Here is a 16,671-nt window from a genome sequence, read left to right on the forward strand (position 1 = left end):
ATGGGGTTTCACCACGTTGCCCAGACTAGTCGCAAACTCCTGGACTTAAGCTATCTGCCCACCTCAGCCTCTTAAAGTGCTGGGATTACAGGCATGAGCCACTGCTCCCGGCCATGTACTACTCTTTTTATAATGGAATTATTTGTATTTTTCTAGAAAGTGTAATGCCTGTGCTGATGAGTGGATTTTGTCAGAGATCTCTAGATCTCTGAGGGGTCTGCTAAGAATTTGTGATTCCTTGATTTTCTAAAAATATTCACATTTTATTAGGTTCGTAGGGACACTTGGTATGTTATAAACTAAGTGACAGTTTACTCATTTTAAGGTAACAACATGAATTTGAAAATAACCTTTATTTAAATTGTCTGATAGGTTAAACCTTCTCTCGATGAAGCTTTTGTCATCCAAGAACAGAATGTTGCACTAAATTTCATTGGTTCGAGAGGGGCAAAGCCTGGTGTTACTAAAGAGAAAAGAATTAAATATGCCAAGGAAGTTTTACAAAAAGAAATGCTCCCTCATGTTGGTGTCAGTGATTTTTGTGAGACCAAAAAAGCCTATTTCTTGGGGTATGTTAAGTTTCATTGTTTTAAGTTCTTTATCAAGATATAGTTGAGATAAAGGTTTTTCTTAAAGTCAAAAATGATGTTTTTAACATATAAATCAAGAAAAGCCTAACACTGTTTTCCTTTCTTTTTTCTTTTCTTTTTCTAAGATATATGGTGCATAGGTTACTTCTGGCAGCTTTGGGTAGAAGAGAACTAGATGACAGAGATCACTATGGAAACAAGAGATTGGATCTTGCTGGGCCGCTGCTGGCATTCTTATTTAGAGGGTAAGGAATTATAGAATGACAGAATGAAGTCGTTAAAGTAGGGAGATTTATTTCACTTTAGGTCAATCATTGCACATGGCCAGGCTAAACTGTGTTGGCACCCACGTTGGGTACTTATGAAGTTAGCTACATTCTTATTGCTACTTGCTCAGATTTAGTTTTGGTTCATGTCTAGGAAAGCCAGGTTTATGAGGACAATATATTACATGTTTATATTTTCTTTATTCCTCTGGTAGCTTTGTAAGATGTTTGAGAAAGCTGAATGATTGCCTTGGTTTCCCTAAGGGCTAATATTGGATTTTGTCCCGCTTTGTACACATATATACAAAAGCTGGAGAGAAATATATAAAAATACTATCAGTGATTGTCTCACGGTATTGATATTATGTGCAGTTTTTAATTCTATTCTTGATGTTTTTATATTTCCCATATTTTCTATAATTGGAAAAAAGTTATTTTTAAAAATGAAATATGTAGACAGTACAAAAAGGATAACATTAGCAGTGTTTTGCACGTGTTTTGTTATTTAGTATGTTATAGGTTAGTGTTTTTCAACCTTTTTTTGTTATTACTCCACTAAGGAGCCTCTTTTAACATTTCTGTTTTTTGAGATGGAATTTCGCTTGTGTTGTCCAGGTTGGAGTGCAGTGGCACGATCTGGACTCACTGCAACCTCTGCCTCCTAGGTTCAAGCGATTCTCCTGTCTCAGCCTCCCGAGTAGCTGAGACTACAGGCATGTGCCATCAAACCCGGCTAATTTTTGTATTTTTAGTAGAGACGGTGTTTCTCCATATTGGCCAGGCTGGCCTCAAACTCCTGACCTCAGGTGATCTACCTGCCTCAGCTTCCCAAAGTGCTGGGATTACAGATGTGAGCCACCACGCCCCGCCTCTTTGACATTTTTGTGTAATTGCTCCCCTGCCATGTATGTTCATGTACTATGCGTATATCTGTGCTTGAGACATAAAAGAGCAACATAAAAGAGCAAGAACTTTCACTCTGCCCAAACAATTTTTGCTCACCTTCCCCATACTTTTTTTCTACTCACATATTTTTTTACTCACATTTTTTTTTGCAATATTGCAAAATACTCACATTTTTTTTTTTTTTTGCAATATTGCTCCTGTTGAGAATATATGTTGTAGACCTCTACATGTTTAAAATAATATCATTTTATTTGGCAGTATGTTTAAGAATTTGCTTAAAGAAGTGCGGATCTATGCACAGAAATTCATTGATCGAGGAAAGGATTTTAACTTGGAGTTGGCAATTAAAACACGGATCATATCTGATGGCCTAAAATACTCTTTAGCTACTGGAAACTGGGGTGATCAAAAGAAAGCTCATCAAGCCAGAGCTGGAGTATCTCAGGTAAGTGTGCCAACTATGACTACAGGTTCAATAGGAAACATGTTTATAGGACTGGTAGATTCTTTTGTTTGTTGAATGTAAATTATTTTGCTTTTCTTACTTGATCAAATGTAAAACTACTGGGTGCCGGGGGCGGTGGCTCACGCCTGTAATTCCAGCACTTTGGGAGGCCAAGGCGGCCTGGATCACCTGAGGTCAGGAGTTTGAGACCAACCTGGCCAACATGGCGAGACCCTGTCTCTACTAAATATACAAAAATTAGCTGGGCTTGGTGGTGGGTGACTGTAATCCCAACTACTCTGTTTGAGAAACTGAGGCAGGAGAATCGCTTGTACCCAGGAGGCGGAGGTTGCAGTGAGCTGAAATCGTGCCACTGCACTCCAGCCTGGGCGAAAAGAGTGAGACAACAAAAAACTTAAGGAGACTTTTGAATTATGAACATGAAATTTTCTTAAATTAACTATTAGCATTACTAAGATAGATTTTTGGCTTGCAGTTTTAAAATAATTAAGAAATTAGAGTAGCTACTTAGTGGGTGAGACCGTCCATGTTCGTGAAATTGTTATGTCTTAAAAGCTCCATGTTAGAAGCTAACCCAGAGAATAAATGGTCATCGCCCTCCTTTGTTGGAAAATACAGTACTTCTGACACTGGTTTCTATATGTTGGTCTGTTGCATATATAGTGACTACAGTAGCTATTCTCAGATGGAGTAATGGAGAAAAGCTTTTCCAAGAGTGTCTCACTAGGCATTTTAATTTTTTGTATTTGCTTTTCATAGATGATTGAAAATCTATAATGTACTTTATGCCATTTTTAGGGGTATCTCCCCTTCCTTTCCTTGTTTAAACTAGCCTATACCAGTATCACCTGATTGATTTGGCATTCGGACACCAATTTCAAGCTCCTTTTTCCTAGAAATCTGGATGCTCTAAGAAATTTTGAGGGGCTGCTGATAGCAAAGTTAATATTTAAATTCCTTTTAATTCAGTAAGGATTTATTGGGTATATTTGATATTTGTGATACTGAGTTCACATACGTGAATGAGATGCTATCTCAGCCTCAGGGAGCTCATCAGCATCTAGCAGAGGAAACAGATTCATTCATGTGTAGCTCACTATGCCCTGTGCTGTGTTATGACAAATGCCACATTGCAAATTCAGTGCAAAGAATTTTTTTTTTTTTGAGACAGAATCTTGCTCTCTCACCCAGGCTGGAGTGCAGTGGCGATCTCCGCTTACTGCAAACTCTACCTCTCGGGTTTATGACATTTTCCTGCCTCAGCCTCCCGAGTAGCTGGGACTACAGGTGCGTGCCACCACGCCTGGCTAATTTTTTGTATTTTTAGTAGAGACGGGGTTTCACCGTGTTAGCCAGGATGGTCTCGATCTCCTGACCTTGTGATCCGCCCACCTCGGCCTCCTAAAGTGCTGGGATTACAGGCGTGAGCCACTGCGCCTGGCCAAGTTCAAGGAATTGTTATTGGGACCTGTGATGTGCCAGGCACTCTGCCACATGCTGGAGATGCAGTGATCCTGATCTTCAGTAGTTCACAGCCTATGCTTGTAGATAGATGTAAACAGATAATTATAACATGGCATGGTAACTATTTTGATAAGAGATGTGCACTACTGCTCTGTGGGAATGCTGGAGAAAGGTACTTAGCACAGCCTCAGAAGGTGAAAAGAAGTCCTTGTTTGGGAGGTAACACCTGAACTGAATCTTGAAGAGTAATTGGAAAACGCCCCAAGTTGCCAGGTAGGTAGAACCAGCAGCTCATAAGAGAGCTTAGAGAACTTCTTAATATTCTGAGTTAAGAGATAGAGGGAGGAAGGAATGTGTGTCTGTCGTGGGAGCTAGAGCAGTTCTGGGTTTTCAAATCAAAGTGGAGGCTTAGGAGGATGGGAACCAGCTCATGAAGAGGAGTGACGTGGTCATTTTTGTTCTTTCGGACAGATTCACAGTAATTGGCAGTGTGGAGAAAAGACTTGAGAAGGGCAAGGTTGGTGGCAGGAAGATTGTTGCAACAGCCTGGGGTGAGAAATAATTAGGGACTGGACTAGAGCAGTTTTATAGAGATGGAGAGTAAATTTTAGAAATATTTAGGAAGTAAGTTTCATAAGACTTTGTGATTGATTTCGTTGAATGGTTGAAAACTCCAATGAGTACAGAAAAGAGAATAGTTCTTCCTGGAGGTGGGTCAGATGGCTTTGTAGAGGTGGTATCATTTTACCAGGCAGAGCAGAGTGGAGAAGGGCATTTCATTCTGTGGCAATAGCATGGTCAAAGGCATGGAGGTGAGGGTGTGTGGTGATGTCAGTTGAGTACAGGAGTGTAAGGAGACTAAAGGGAAGGTCGTTTTTGGGGCTTCATTGAGGAGGACTTCAGTGTTGTGCTCTTCAGTAGCCAGTGGCTGTTTAATTTTTAAGTGGGTAAGTGTTTAATAATTCTGGCAAGTGAGGAAGGTAGATTAGAGGGAACCAGGCAGGGATTGGAGGGAACCAGGCAGAGCTGATGGACGTAGTATAGATGAGGGGAAATGGGCTGGTCTATTACTGTGACATTGGGAAGGGAGGGGCTAGGTTTTTTAGAAAATTTGAAAATAGAATTGACAGGGTATGTTTATAGATGTGTGGAAGGAGGAACTTGTAGACAAAAATGATTTTGAGACTTCCAGATTGAGAGAAAGGTGATGCTGCTTATCCATGACAGAAGACTTAGGAAAGAGGAAGGAGGTTTGAGTTATTTAAGGACTAGGGGAAGATGGAGATTTATAAATAATTAATAATACAGAGCTTGAGTTGTCTGCTTTATGTTGCCCTAAATATTATCTTATTTATAAATAACATCTTGGTTAGTATCCTGTAAGTATTGGTAATGGATGTTTGCATTTTTCTATTAGATTCAGAGGCCTCAGTCTGGAAAAAGTAATGAGATGAATTAGTGATGTCTGCTATGATCAAAGGAGTGTGAGTTGGTAGAATTTAACTTAACACTTATTGAATATCTAATGAATGCCAAGTACTGTTTTAGGTGCTGGGATACAACAGAGAATAAAACAATTTTAAAAAATTCCCTGCCTTCATGAAACTAATGTCCTAGTGTTTGTTTGGAGACCATACACAGAATGTTTATGTGGTATGTTAGAATGTATTTGCCATCCCTGCTGCAAGTGGCAGGTGAGTTAAGGTGTTAAACAACATTATTCAGGGAAAGAATAGAGAAATGGGGAACAGTTTGATACTCAGTAGATTATGTGTAAAACTTGACTTTGCCTCAGTGTAATACTATGAATCACAGAAATGTCCAGACTTTAAAGATTGGCTATTTTTTTCTAGGTATTAAACCGCCTGACTTTTGCATCTACTCTTTCTCACCTGCGTCGTTTAAATTCTCCTATTGGTAGAGATGGCAAGCTAGCAAAACCAAGACAGTTGCATAATACGTTGTGGGGGATGGTGTGTCCTGCCGAGACCCCAGAGGTAATACATTAGAATTTATATTCAGGACAAAAAGTCAGTGAGTAATTATGTAGGGCATAATTGCTTTTAGAAGTAGATGTTTAAAAAATTATGCAGAGTGGTTTAGAAATAAGATTTTTTTAATAATTGTATTCTTAGAAAGTAAGAATAAATCTTGAAATCACATTGAAGGAAAAATGTTTATGGAAAAGAAGTCTGATAGGCATGCAAAATCAGAATGACTAATACTTGGTTTATTTTTTAGGGCCATGCTGTAGGACTTGTGAAGAATTTAGCGTTGATGGCATATATTTCAGTTGGATCTCAACCATCTCCAATTCTGGAATTTTTAGAAGAATGGAGTATGGAAAACTTAGAAGAAATTTCTCCTGCAGCTATTGCTGAGTGTGTATAGATGGAATTAGCTTTTTAAACTGTGGTTAATCTTTAGTTGTTGCTTGGTATAGAATTGTTAAGCATAAAATGCTTTTGCTTTTTCTTTTGTAGTGCAACCAAGATTTTTGTTAATGGCTGCTGGGTTGGAATACATAAAGATCCTGAACAACTTATGAACACCCTAAGGAAATTGCGACGTCAGATGGACATCATTGTGTCTGAAGTAAGAATCTTTAGTTAAGAGGGTGTGGTCTGTGAGATTTTTAAACAAGGCATACGACTAGTGAAAGTTATCTTTGCATTGGCATCTTTTCTTTGAACTTTATTTCCTTGAACTGTAAAGTGTAAATTTAATTATAAGTTATTGCTAGGCCGGGCACAGTGGCTCATGCCTGTAATCCCAGCACTTTGGGAGGCTGAGGCAGGTAGATCACCTGAGGTCAGGAGTTCAAGCACAGCCTGGCCAATATGGTGAAACCTCATCTCTACTAAAAATACAACAATTAGTCAGGCATGGTGGCACGGGCCTGTAATCGCAGCTACTGGGGAGGCTGAGACAGGAGAATCACTTGAACCCAGGAGGTGGGGGTTACAGTGAGGTGAGATCGCGCCACTGTACTCCAGCCTGGGTGACAGAGTGGGACTCTGTCTCAAAAAATAAAAAAAAGCCTGGGCATGGTGGCTTATGCCTGTAATCCCAGCACTTTGGGAGGCTGAGGAGGGCGGATCACAAGGTCAAGAGATTGAGACCATTCTGGCCAACATGGTGAAACCCCGTCTCTACTGAAAATACAAAAATTAGCTGGGCGTGGTCATGCGCACCTATAGTCCCAGCTACTCAGGAAGCTGAAGCAGAAGAATTGCTTGAACCCAGGAGGCGGAGGTTGCAGTGAGCCAAGGTCACGCCACTGCACTCCAGCCTGGCCACAGAGCGAGACTCTGTCTCAAAAAAAAAAAAACATTGCTTGCCTTAATCTTTGGATACATGCTTCCAAAAATTTTGACACATTTTAAATTATTAAATTATATTTTAGAACTCAAATTATATTTTAAAGTAAAAATTCTTTTGGGGATCTTTTTATAAAGCTGAGAATACTTTTAAAAAGGGAATAAGCATCTGGGATTTATCCTTTGAATTCAGAGATTCATTAATAAAATGTGATATACCGCTAATAGATTCTTTTATATTTTGGAGGATTTTGGAGGATATTGAAGTGCTTTGGGATTAGGATGGGTTTTTAAAAAATCATTATAATAAGGCCGGGCCTAGTAGCTCATGCCTGTAATCCCAGCACTTTGGGAGGCCGAGGCAGGCGGATTACTTGAGGTCAGGAGTTCAAGACCAGCCTGGCCAACATGGTGAAACCATGTCTCTGCTAAAAATAAAAAAATCAACCAGGCATGGTGGCATGCACCTGTAGTCCCAGCTACTCGGGAAGCTGAGGCATGAGAATTGCTTGAACCTGGGAGGCAGAGGCTGCAATGAGCAGAGATTGCTCTGTTACACTCCAGCCTGGGTGACAGAGCAAGACTCTGTCTCCAAAAATAAAAATAAAATAATAATTAAAAAAAAATCATTACAATATATTGTGGACTTTATTACTCTCCCAAATAAGGGTTTTAGTATACTGTTTGAGGAATGTAGCTCAGGCTTTTAATTTTCCCAAATCTATATACCTTGGGTGAAAGTGGTTTTGGAGAGAAACTGAACACACTTAGCCAGTAACTACTCTTTGTACCTAACAAAGCAGAGAAGAGAATTTGGTGGTTCTGGGCCTTTTCCAGCAGCAGGCCCTGAGTGTTTTTTCTGGGGCGGGGGGCGGGGGTGGGGACAGAGTCTGGCTCTGTTGCCCAGGCTGGAGTGCAGTGTTGCGATCTTAGCTCACTGCAACCTCTGTCTCCCAGGTTCAAGAAATTCTCATGCCTCAGCCTCCTGAATAGCTGGGATTACAGACGTGTACCACCATGCCCGGCTAATTTTTGTATTTCTATTTTTATTTTTTTGAGAGAGAGTCTCGCTCTTTCGCTCAGGCTGGAGTGCACTGGCATGATCTCAGCTCACTGCAGCCTCTGCCTCCCAGGTTCAGGCAATTCCTGCCTCAGCCTCCTGAGTAGCTAGGATTATAGGTGCCTGCCACCATGCCTAGCTAATTTTGTATTTTTAGTAGAGGCTGGGTTTCTCCATGTTGGCCAGCCTAGTCTCGAACTCCTGACCCCAGGTGATCCGCCTGCCTCAGCCTCCCAAAGTGCTGGGATTACAGACATGAGCCACCGCGCCCAGCCAATTTTTGTATTTTTGGTAGAGATGGGGTTTTGCCATAGGTGGCCAGGCTGGTCTTGAACTCCTGGGCTCAAGCCGTCTGCCTGCCTTGGCCTCCCAAAGTGCTGGGATAACAGATGTGAGCCACTGAGCCCAGCCTGGCCCTGGATTTTGACCCAGGCTTATTTACAGCTTGAAGGCAGGAAGAGAGTGATTCACTTGAGGGCAGGCAAGGCTAAGAGAAAGCTCAAAAAAATGTCTCTTTCTTTCTCTCTCTATCTCTGTATTTTTTAATAGAGGTGGGGTCTCACTATGTTGCCCGGCTGGTCTTGAACTCCTGGGCTCAAGCAGTCCTTCCTGCCTTGGCTTCCCAAAGTGTTGGGAGCTATACAGTAGGTTGGCTGTATTTTTTTTTTTTTTTTTGGAGAGGATGTCCCTCTGTCACCCAGGCTGGAATGCAGTAGCACAATCATGGTTCATTGCAGCCTCTACCTTCTGGGCCCCAGCGATCCTCCCACCTCAGTCTCCTAAGTGGCTGAGACCACAAGGTGTGTGCCACCACACCCCGGTTTTGTTCATCATACAGTATGTGTTATGTATTTAACTCTGCTGTTGTAGTGAGAACCAGCCATAGGTAATACATAAACTAATAAAAGTGTGTTTACAAAAACACCTGGTGGGTGAGGTAGAGTGGTCGGGTGTGCTTGCTCATGCCTGTAATCCCGTAACTTTGGCTGGCTGAGGTGGGAGGATCGCTTAAAGCTAGGAATTTAGGACCAACCAGCCTGGGGCAACGTATCAAGACCCTGTTTTTATTTAAAAAAAAAAGACCATAGAGCTATATTCTGTCAGGAACGTTAGTTTTCTAAGAACTTAAGGCAGTGCATTTGAAAGCAGAATCTTTCTTGGACTTTAGAATACTACTCATGATATTTTTGCTCACAGTGTTTTCTCCTTAAATTACTTTCTAAGGACAGGCAGTAGACTAGGAACATGGAGCATTTTTCTCTTTCTTGTCTTTTGACTCTTTCATTTTGGAGAAAAACTTGATGTTTTGTTGTTTTATTTTGTTTTTTGAGACAGGGTCTTACTCTGTTACTCAGGTTGGAGTGCAGTGGCATGATATCAGCTCACTGCAACCTCTGCCTCCCAGGTTAAAGTGATTCTTCTACCTCAGCCTCCTGAGGAGCTGGGATTACAAGCGCGTGCCACCACACCCAGATAATTTTTGTATTTTTAGTAGAGACAGGATTTCACCAAGTTTGCCAGGCTGGTCTCAAACTCCTGACCTCAGGTGATCTGCCCACATTGGCCTCCCAAAGTGTTGGGATTACAGGCATGAGCCATTGCGCCTGGTCTCTAATAGCATATTTTATTTGACTTGATACATCCCAAAGTATTACATCAACATTCTATTAATATAAAAATTATTAATAAACCATTTTACATTCTTTTTTTCCTGTTTTGGTGCTGTCTTTCAAATCCATTATATGGTTTATACTTAACAGCACATCTCAGTTCAGAATGGTGACATTTCAAGTGCTCAGTAGTCACATGTGGCTATCCACTGTGTTAGATAGCTAGACTGTAAGCCATTTATCTGATGGTGGGTGTGAGTAGTCAGGCTTACATCTGATAGGTGTGTGTGAGAAGTCAGGCTAATGACTGGGAAAGTATGGTCAAAGCATAGTGACATAGGGCTGGTTTTTGAAAGGTTGTAGGGTGAGATATATGTCATCAGCAAAGAGCCAAAATAAGAAATTGTCATGTACTAGTGTTTGTGGTATTGAAAAAATATTTCCTACATTAACTTGCATGACATTATTACCAGATATTATTGTTCAGCTTTATAATTGCCAAGGTTAGATTTTTTGATTCATAAAATTTTTACCTAAGTTTATAATATGTTAAACAATGGTAAACTAAGATTTGCACATTTTACTTGAGAAATTGGTTGCTCCAGAAATTTAGTAGGATTTGTATTGTATTTTTAACTAAGAGAAAATAAAAATTCATGGAACTTTTTTCTTTCTATATATAGGTTTCTATGATCAGAGATATTCGAGAGAGGGAGATTCGGATCTATACAGATGCAGGCCGTATTTGCAGACCACTTCTGATTGTGGAAAAACAAAAGCTACTTTTGAAGAAGAGGCATATTGACCAATTGAAAGAGAGAGAATATAACAACTACAGGTAAAAACATGCAGTGAGAAAAATGTGTGTATTAAAAATTGAGATAGAATTTACATACCATAAAATTAACCATTTTTAAATTTAATTTTATTTAATTTTAATTTTTTTTTGTTTTGTTTTGTTTTACACAATCTCAACTCTGTCGCCCATGCTGGAGTGCAGTGATGCGATCTTGGCTCACTGTAACCTCCGCCTCCTGGATTCAAGCAATTCTCCTGCCTCAACCACCCTAGTAGCCGGGATTACAGGCATGCGCCACCACACCGAGCTAATTTTTGTATTTTTGGTAGAGACAGGGTTTCGTCATGTTGGCCAGGCTGGTCTTGAACTCCTGGTCTCAAGTGATCTGCCTGCCTCAGCCTCCCAGAGTGCTGGGATTACAGGCATGAGCCACCGCGTCTGGCAAGTTAATGATTTTTAAAAAGTATACAATAGTGGTTTTTAGTATGTTTGCAAGGTTGTGCACCCATCATCTAATTTTAGAATACTTTCATTGCCCCCAAAAAACTCTGTACCTTTAGGAGTCACATTTGTTTTTCTTAACTTTTATTATGAAGCAAGATAATTAATAGGATTTTGTTTAAGCTTAAAAGTCTTTTGATTGCCCAGGTGTAGTGGCTCATGCTTGTAATCTCAGCACTTTGGGAGGTCAAGGTGGGAGGATTGCTTGAGACCAGGAGTTCAAGACCAGTCTGGGCAATATAGGGAGACTCCCATCTCTCCAAAAAATAAAAAATTAGTCAAGTGTGGTGGAATGCACCTGCAGTCTAGCTACTCAGGAGGCCTGAGGCAGGAGGATCACTTGAGTACAGGAGTAGTGAGCTTTGATTGTACCAGCCTGGGCAACAGAGACTCTGTCTCAAAAAAAAATTTTTTGTGATATGTTAAAATCTATTAATAGTAATAAGGAGAAATAACCTATATAATCTAAATATAATATATTACATATAATATGATATAATATGAATAATATAAGAAATTTAGTGAAAAGATGAAGCTGATTTAAATTTTTTTTAGCAAATGAATGTATAGTTATGTATACTAATGTAAAAATCATTCAAATAATATGTGTAATAAATTTAAAAAATTGCCCTCCAATTTATACTCTTCTTCACAAGTAAATACTGGTAACAGTTAGGTGTGTATTCTACCAGGCCTTATTCTCCAGCAGCTTACCTTTTTCACTGTCAACAATCATGTAACTATGTTGGTCAGTTATATATAATATTAAACTATATATATAAATATATATTATATGTATATTTAATATATAATAAACTATATTTAAATATACATATAGGAATACTTTTAAGTAGGAGGAATAGTTAGTTAAAATATTTCAGGAAATATAAAATTGAGTGAATTCTTTTTTAGTTGGCAGGATCTTGTGGCCAGTGGGGTAGTGGAATATATTGATACACTGGAAGAAGAAACAGTGATGCTTGCAATGACTCCAGATGATTTACAGGAGAAGGAAGTAGCTTATTGTTCCACATATACACATTGTGAGATTCATCCCTCAATGATCCTTGGTGTCTGTGCATCTATTATTCCCTTTCCTGATCATAACCAGGTTGGTATCACTTTTCGTCTTCTGGTGTGAGGAATTGGGAGAAGTAATAAAAATTGGAAGTAACTCTGTAATCGTATCTAGAGGGAAAAAGCCTTTAAATGAAAGGCTCTGAATTCCTACAGAATCAGCATTTGATATACTTGCTGTTGTGTTTCATGGTTAAGAGCCGTAATTGATTATTTCGAATGGTTATTACTTACTGTTTTTGAAAAAAATTTTGAAAAAATTTACCAATCATATTTCTTCTGATTTATTGTCAGAGTCTTTTCCATTAGCAATAGTAACTTTTCGTTGATTCTGCTTTTCATTTTTACGTTTAGTCCCCTAGAAACACATACCAGTCTGCTATGGGTAAGCAGGCTATGGGAGTTTACATCACCAACTTCCATGTTCGCATGGACACATTGGCCCATGTTCTCTACTATCCTCAAAAACCACTTGTAACTACACGGTCTATGGAGTATCTACGATTTAGAGAGCTGCCAGCAGGTATGGTCAGTTTTGCTCTACGTTATTTAAGATCCTGCCATGTTTAAGGCACTTTTCTGGGTGCTTGGCAGGATTAAAAAATAAATATGACATAGTGTCTGTTCTCACGGAATTTATAATATGGTGGGAAACGTGAACATAATAAAAAGGTAGTTATGTGGAAAGTCTTATGGTGGAGGTACAAAGTCCTTTAGAAGCACAGACTGATGGAAGCAATTAATTCCTGTTGGAAGTCTAGATTCAATTTCATGGAGAAGGTGGCATTTTAGATTGGAGCAAAATTGATGAAGGGGTGTTTGCATTTGAGAGGTGGTTTAAGCAAGGGCACAGATGGATGAAGTCATGAAAAATGGGTACAGTTAGGAGTCATGTCAGCTTAGTGTGGGTGGAGTGTAAATATATGGGAGTGAAAGCTTGGTCTCAGTGTGGAGAGAGCCTGAACAGGTTGACTTTTATTTTGAAAATGGAGACACATCCAACCTTTTGGATCAGGGAAGTAATACAATTAGAAATTTGTTTTAGGAATACCATTCTGACAGCGGCATAAAGAGTAGATTACAGTGAGGTACTGTATTAGCAGGGTGATAATTTAGGGGTTTTTGCAGTAGTCTAAATGTGAAATGGCAGGGTCCTAAATAAATGAAAAAGAATGATGGGTAAGATACCTTTTGAAATACACTTGATAGGGCTTGATGAATGGCTGAGTATGGAACAATGAAGAGAGGAATTGGAAATATTGTTGCTGTTTCTGGCTTGAGTGATTAAAGAGAGGTGCTATGAATAGGTTGGGGGAAAAATAAGATTGGGAACATGTTAGAAGGGGGAAGAGGTTTTAGAGGTAAGATAGTAATTCTGTTTTGGATATGTTGATTTTGATTTAGTGTCTTAGTGTCAGAACACTAAGACGTGAACTTCCAACAACAGTGAGTTGCAAACATGATTTGAAAGAAAGTCAAGTCTAGAGATGTAAAATTTTTTATTTATTAATGATAATTACAGATTACTATGAAATTGCCTAAGGAGAATTTAGATTGAGAAAACGGCCAGAGGCAGACAATTTTAGACACCAGGAAGAGAAATCAGGAGAGAAGATTTGAGAATTAGCTGGTAAGGAGGGGAATCTCAGGGAGACTGGATGGTAGGTAAAATGGCGAAGAGAAATCTGAAGGGTATGAGTGTTGACTATTAAAGGAGATGGTAGAGTTCTTTGGCACTGTTGTTATCTTTTGTATTAACAGACTTTTGGCTTTGAATGTGAGTAACATTTGTTATTTGTTAGTAAAGTTCATCTTTAGTGTACTGTAATGGGGCTCTAACATTTTGATAGGAAATTCTCATAGGTTAAAATTACTTACTTTCAAAATCCTCCACAAGGGGTTCCTCTTGTCTAGAAAAGCAAAATCTGTTAGGTTGTCTACACAGTATGCACGTATCTTTGGGCTGTGCTTGCAGTGCTGTGTTTTCTCCAACATTTAGATAATACAGTTTCTTTATGGCTAGAGAAGAAAATACATATACTGAAGGACTAGGTTGGAAAGCAAATGTTCCTTTGGTACTGGCGTAAGTGGAGAGTCATGGCTGGCAGGACTGCAGTTCTGTTATTCCTGACTTCATCATGGCATCTTTATTTTGAAGTTCTTTTTTTTTGTAGAGATAGGGTCTGCTTTGTTGCCCAGGCTGGTCTCAAACTTCTGGGCTCAAGTGATTTTCCCACCTCAGCATCCCAAAGTGCCAGGATTACAGATGTAAGCCACTACAGCCGATCCATCATACCATCTTTAAAAAAACTTTTAACATTTTACCACATTTGCTCTATTATTCTCTCCCTTTTTATTACTTCTCCTGAACCACATGAGAGTAAGTTGCAGGCGTGAAGCATGTGTTTCCTTCTTCAGTATGTGTTTCCTAAGAACAAGGACATTCTCTGTAGTGCAGCCATCAAATCAGGATAACATTGCTATCCATATAGTCAGCAGTCCTCAATTCAAATTTTGCCAGTTGTCCTAATGATGGTTTTTTTTTTTTTTTTTTAAAGAAAGCAGTTTTTATTGTATTCAAACCTAACGATGTCTTTAGTGGGTCTAGGAGCTAATCTAGGATTGTGGATTGCATTTAATTACATGTTTCTTTAGTTTCCTTAATCTAGAACAGTTTCTTAGTCTTTCCTTGTCTTTCATGACCTTGACATTTGTGAAGAGTTCAGGAAAGTTATTTTGCATTGTGTCTCAATTTAGGTTTGACTATTCTTTCCTCATGATGATATCCAGGTTAAGAATATCAAGTTATTTTATATGTTATGTTATGTTATGTTATTTATTTTATTTTCGAGACAGATTCTCACTCTGCTACCAGGCTGGAGTACAGTGGTGTGATCTCAGCTCACTGCATCCTCCACCTCCCGGGTTTAAGGGATTCTCCTGTGTGAGCCTCCCGAGTAGCTGGGACTACAGGCACACGCCACCATGCCCAGCTAATTTCTGTATTTTTAGTTGAGATGGGGTTTCACCATGTTGGCCAGGATGGTCTTGATCTCTTGACCTTGTGATCCACCTGCCGTGGCCTCCCAAAGTGCTGGGATTACAGGCGAGAGTTGAATATCCAGTTATTTTATGGGCTCATCAAACAGTGTTTTGGCAGCAGCAAGTAAGAATTTCATTGTGGCGGGAAAGATATGATAATTTTTTGGTGGTACAAGGAGAGGGAAATAGGGTAGTACCAGTTTCAAACCTAAAACCAGAAATCGGGAGACAAGGAGCTGGGGCTTGAGCCTATTGCTTATTAATTTTGAGATCATGGGTAGATTGTTAATTCACTCTTCTGATTCATGAGAATAATAATGCTTATTTTGTTTATGGCACAGAGTTGCTGTGAGGATCATGAAACTTGGTTTGGGGAGGCACTTTCTAAGTAGGAGGTGACTCACATGTATAATCACTTATTATGAGAATGGATACATTGGGAGTGACTAGTCTTAGGATTTGCTTGTGTGAGATATTTAGCCATCAGAGTAGTTGCCTCACAGATTGCTATTCTAGGAGGAATAGACTTTGGCAGTTACCGTGACAACAAACACCCAAGCATTTATGGCAAATATGATTTAATTAAAGTTGATTTAAAGAAAGGGCAGTTTTCCTGTTTTCCGGGTGATGTTTTAATGTATGCTTTTTTTTTTTTTTTTTAAATATGTGCTTTTTAAATTCACTGCAGGCATCAACTCAATTGTGGCCATTGCATCATACACTGGATATAATCAGGAAGACTCTGTTATCATGAATCGTTCAGCTGTAGACCGTGGCTTCTTCAGGTTTGTATTTTGTAAATTTGTCACAACACAGATACAGTGGAAACACTAATATTTTATTCAGAAAAAGTTCTTAAAATATAGTTTAGCTACGCACTACTCCAGAAAGCAGAAGGCCTGGCTGATGGTCACAAACAACTGAAGATACTACTTCTTATATCTCTTAGGAATTTCAAATGCTAGTATTTTGAGCCTTTCTTTTGGTAAGGAAATATACATTTACATTTAGATAATATAGAAATGTCTAAAGAAGAAATAAAAATAACTTAGAATCCATAGATAACTACTGTTAAAATTATGGTGTGTTTTCTTTTCACTCTTTTTTTCCATTATGCTTCAGCTTGATTGTCCTATTGACAAATAGACCTCAAATTCAAGGCATATAAAGATTGTTTTAAAAACTGGGAATTTAGTAGAGGGGAATGGATTTTCCTTTTTCTGTGTAGTTTCAAAGGATAGCACTAGAACTCAGAGGATACATATTATGGCTTAATGTAAAAACTTCTTTTTTTTTTGAGACAGAACTCGCTGTTGCCAAGGCTGGAATGCAGTGGTGCAATCTTGGCTCACTGCAATCTCTGCCTCCCAGGTTTCAAGAGATTCTCCTGCCTCATTTTCCCAGGTACCTGGGATTACAGGCTTGCACCACCACACCCAACTTTTTTTTTTTTTTTTTGGTATTTTTAGCACAGACCATGTTGGCCAGGCTGGTCTCGAACTCCTGACTTCAGATGATCCACCCACCTTGGCCTCCCAAAGTGCTAGGATTACAGGCGTGAGCCACCATG

General features: G+C 39.2%; 1 protein-coding gene across 2 annotated transcripts in view; it reads left to right on the forward strand.

The window, feature by feature from the left end:
- LOC105463567 (RNA polymerase II subunit B) overlaps positions 1-16,671 on the forward strand; it is a 49,664-nt gene that overhangs the window by 23,575 nt on the left and 9,418 nt on the right. For both annotated transcript variants that reach the window (XM_011710751.3, XM_071093417.1), the window contains 10 exons: positions 373-569; positions 716-835; positions 2,021-2,207; positions 5,546-5,689; positions 5,934-6,073; positions 6,176-6,287; positions 10,366-10,520; positions 11,895-12,093; positions 12,414-12,582; positions 15,790-15,886. In XM_011710751.3, the coding sequence (XP_011709053.1) occupies positions 373-569; positions 716-835; positions 2,021-2,207; positions 5,546-5,689; positions 5,934-6,073; positions 6,176-6,287; positions 10,366-10,520; positions 11,895-12,093; positions 12,414-12,582; positions 15,790-15,886 (1,520 nt within the window). The remainder of the gene's footprint in view (positions 1-372; positions 570-715; positions 836-2,020; positions 2,208-5,545; positions 5,690-5,933; positions 6,074-6,175; positions 6,288-10,365; positions 10,521-11,894; positions 12,094-12,413; positions 12,583-15,789; positions 15,887-16,671) is intronic.

Source organism: Macaca nemestrina, chromosome 3 (assembly GCF_043159975.1).
Source record: "Macaca nemestrina isolate mMacNem1 chromosome 3, mMacNem.hap1, whole genome shotgun sequence".
NCBI lineage: Eukaryota > Metazoa > Chordata > Mammalia > Primates > Cercopithecidae > Macaca > Macaca nemestrina.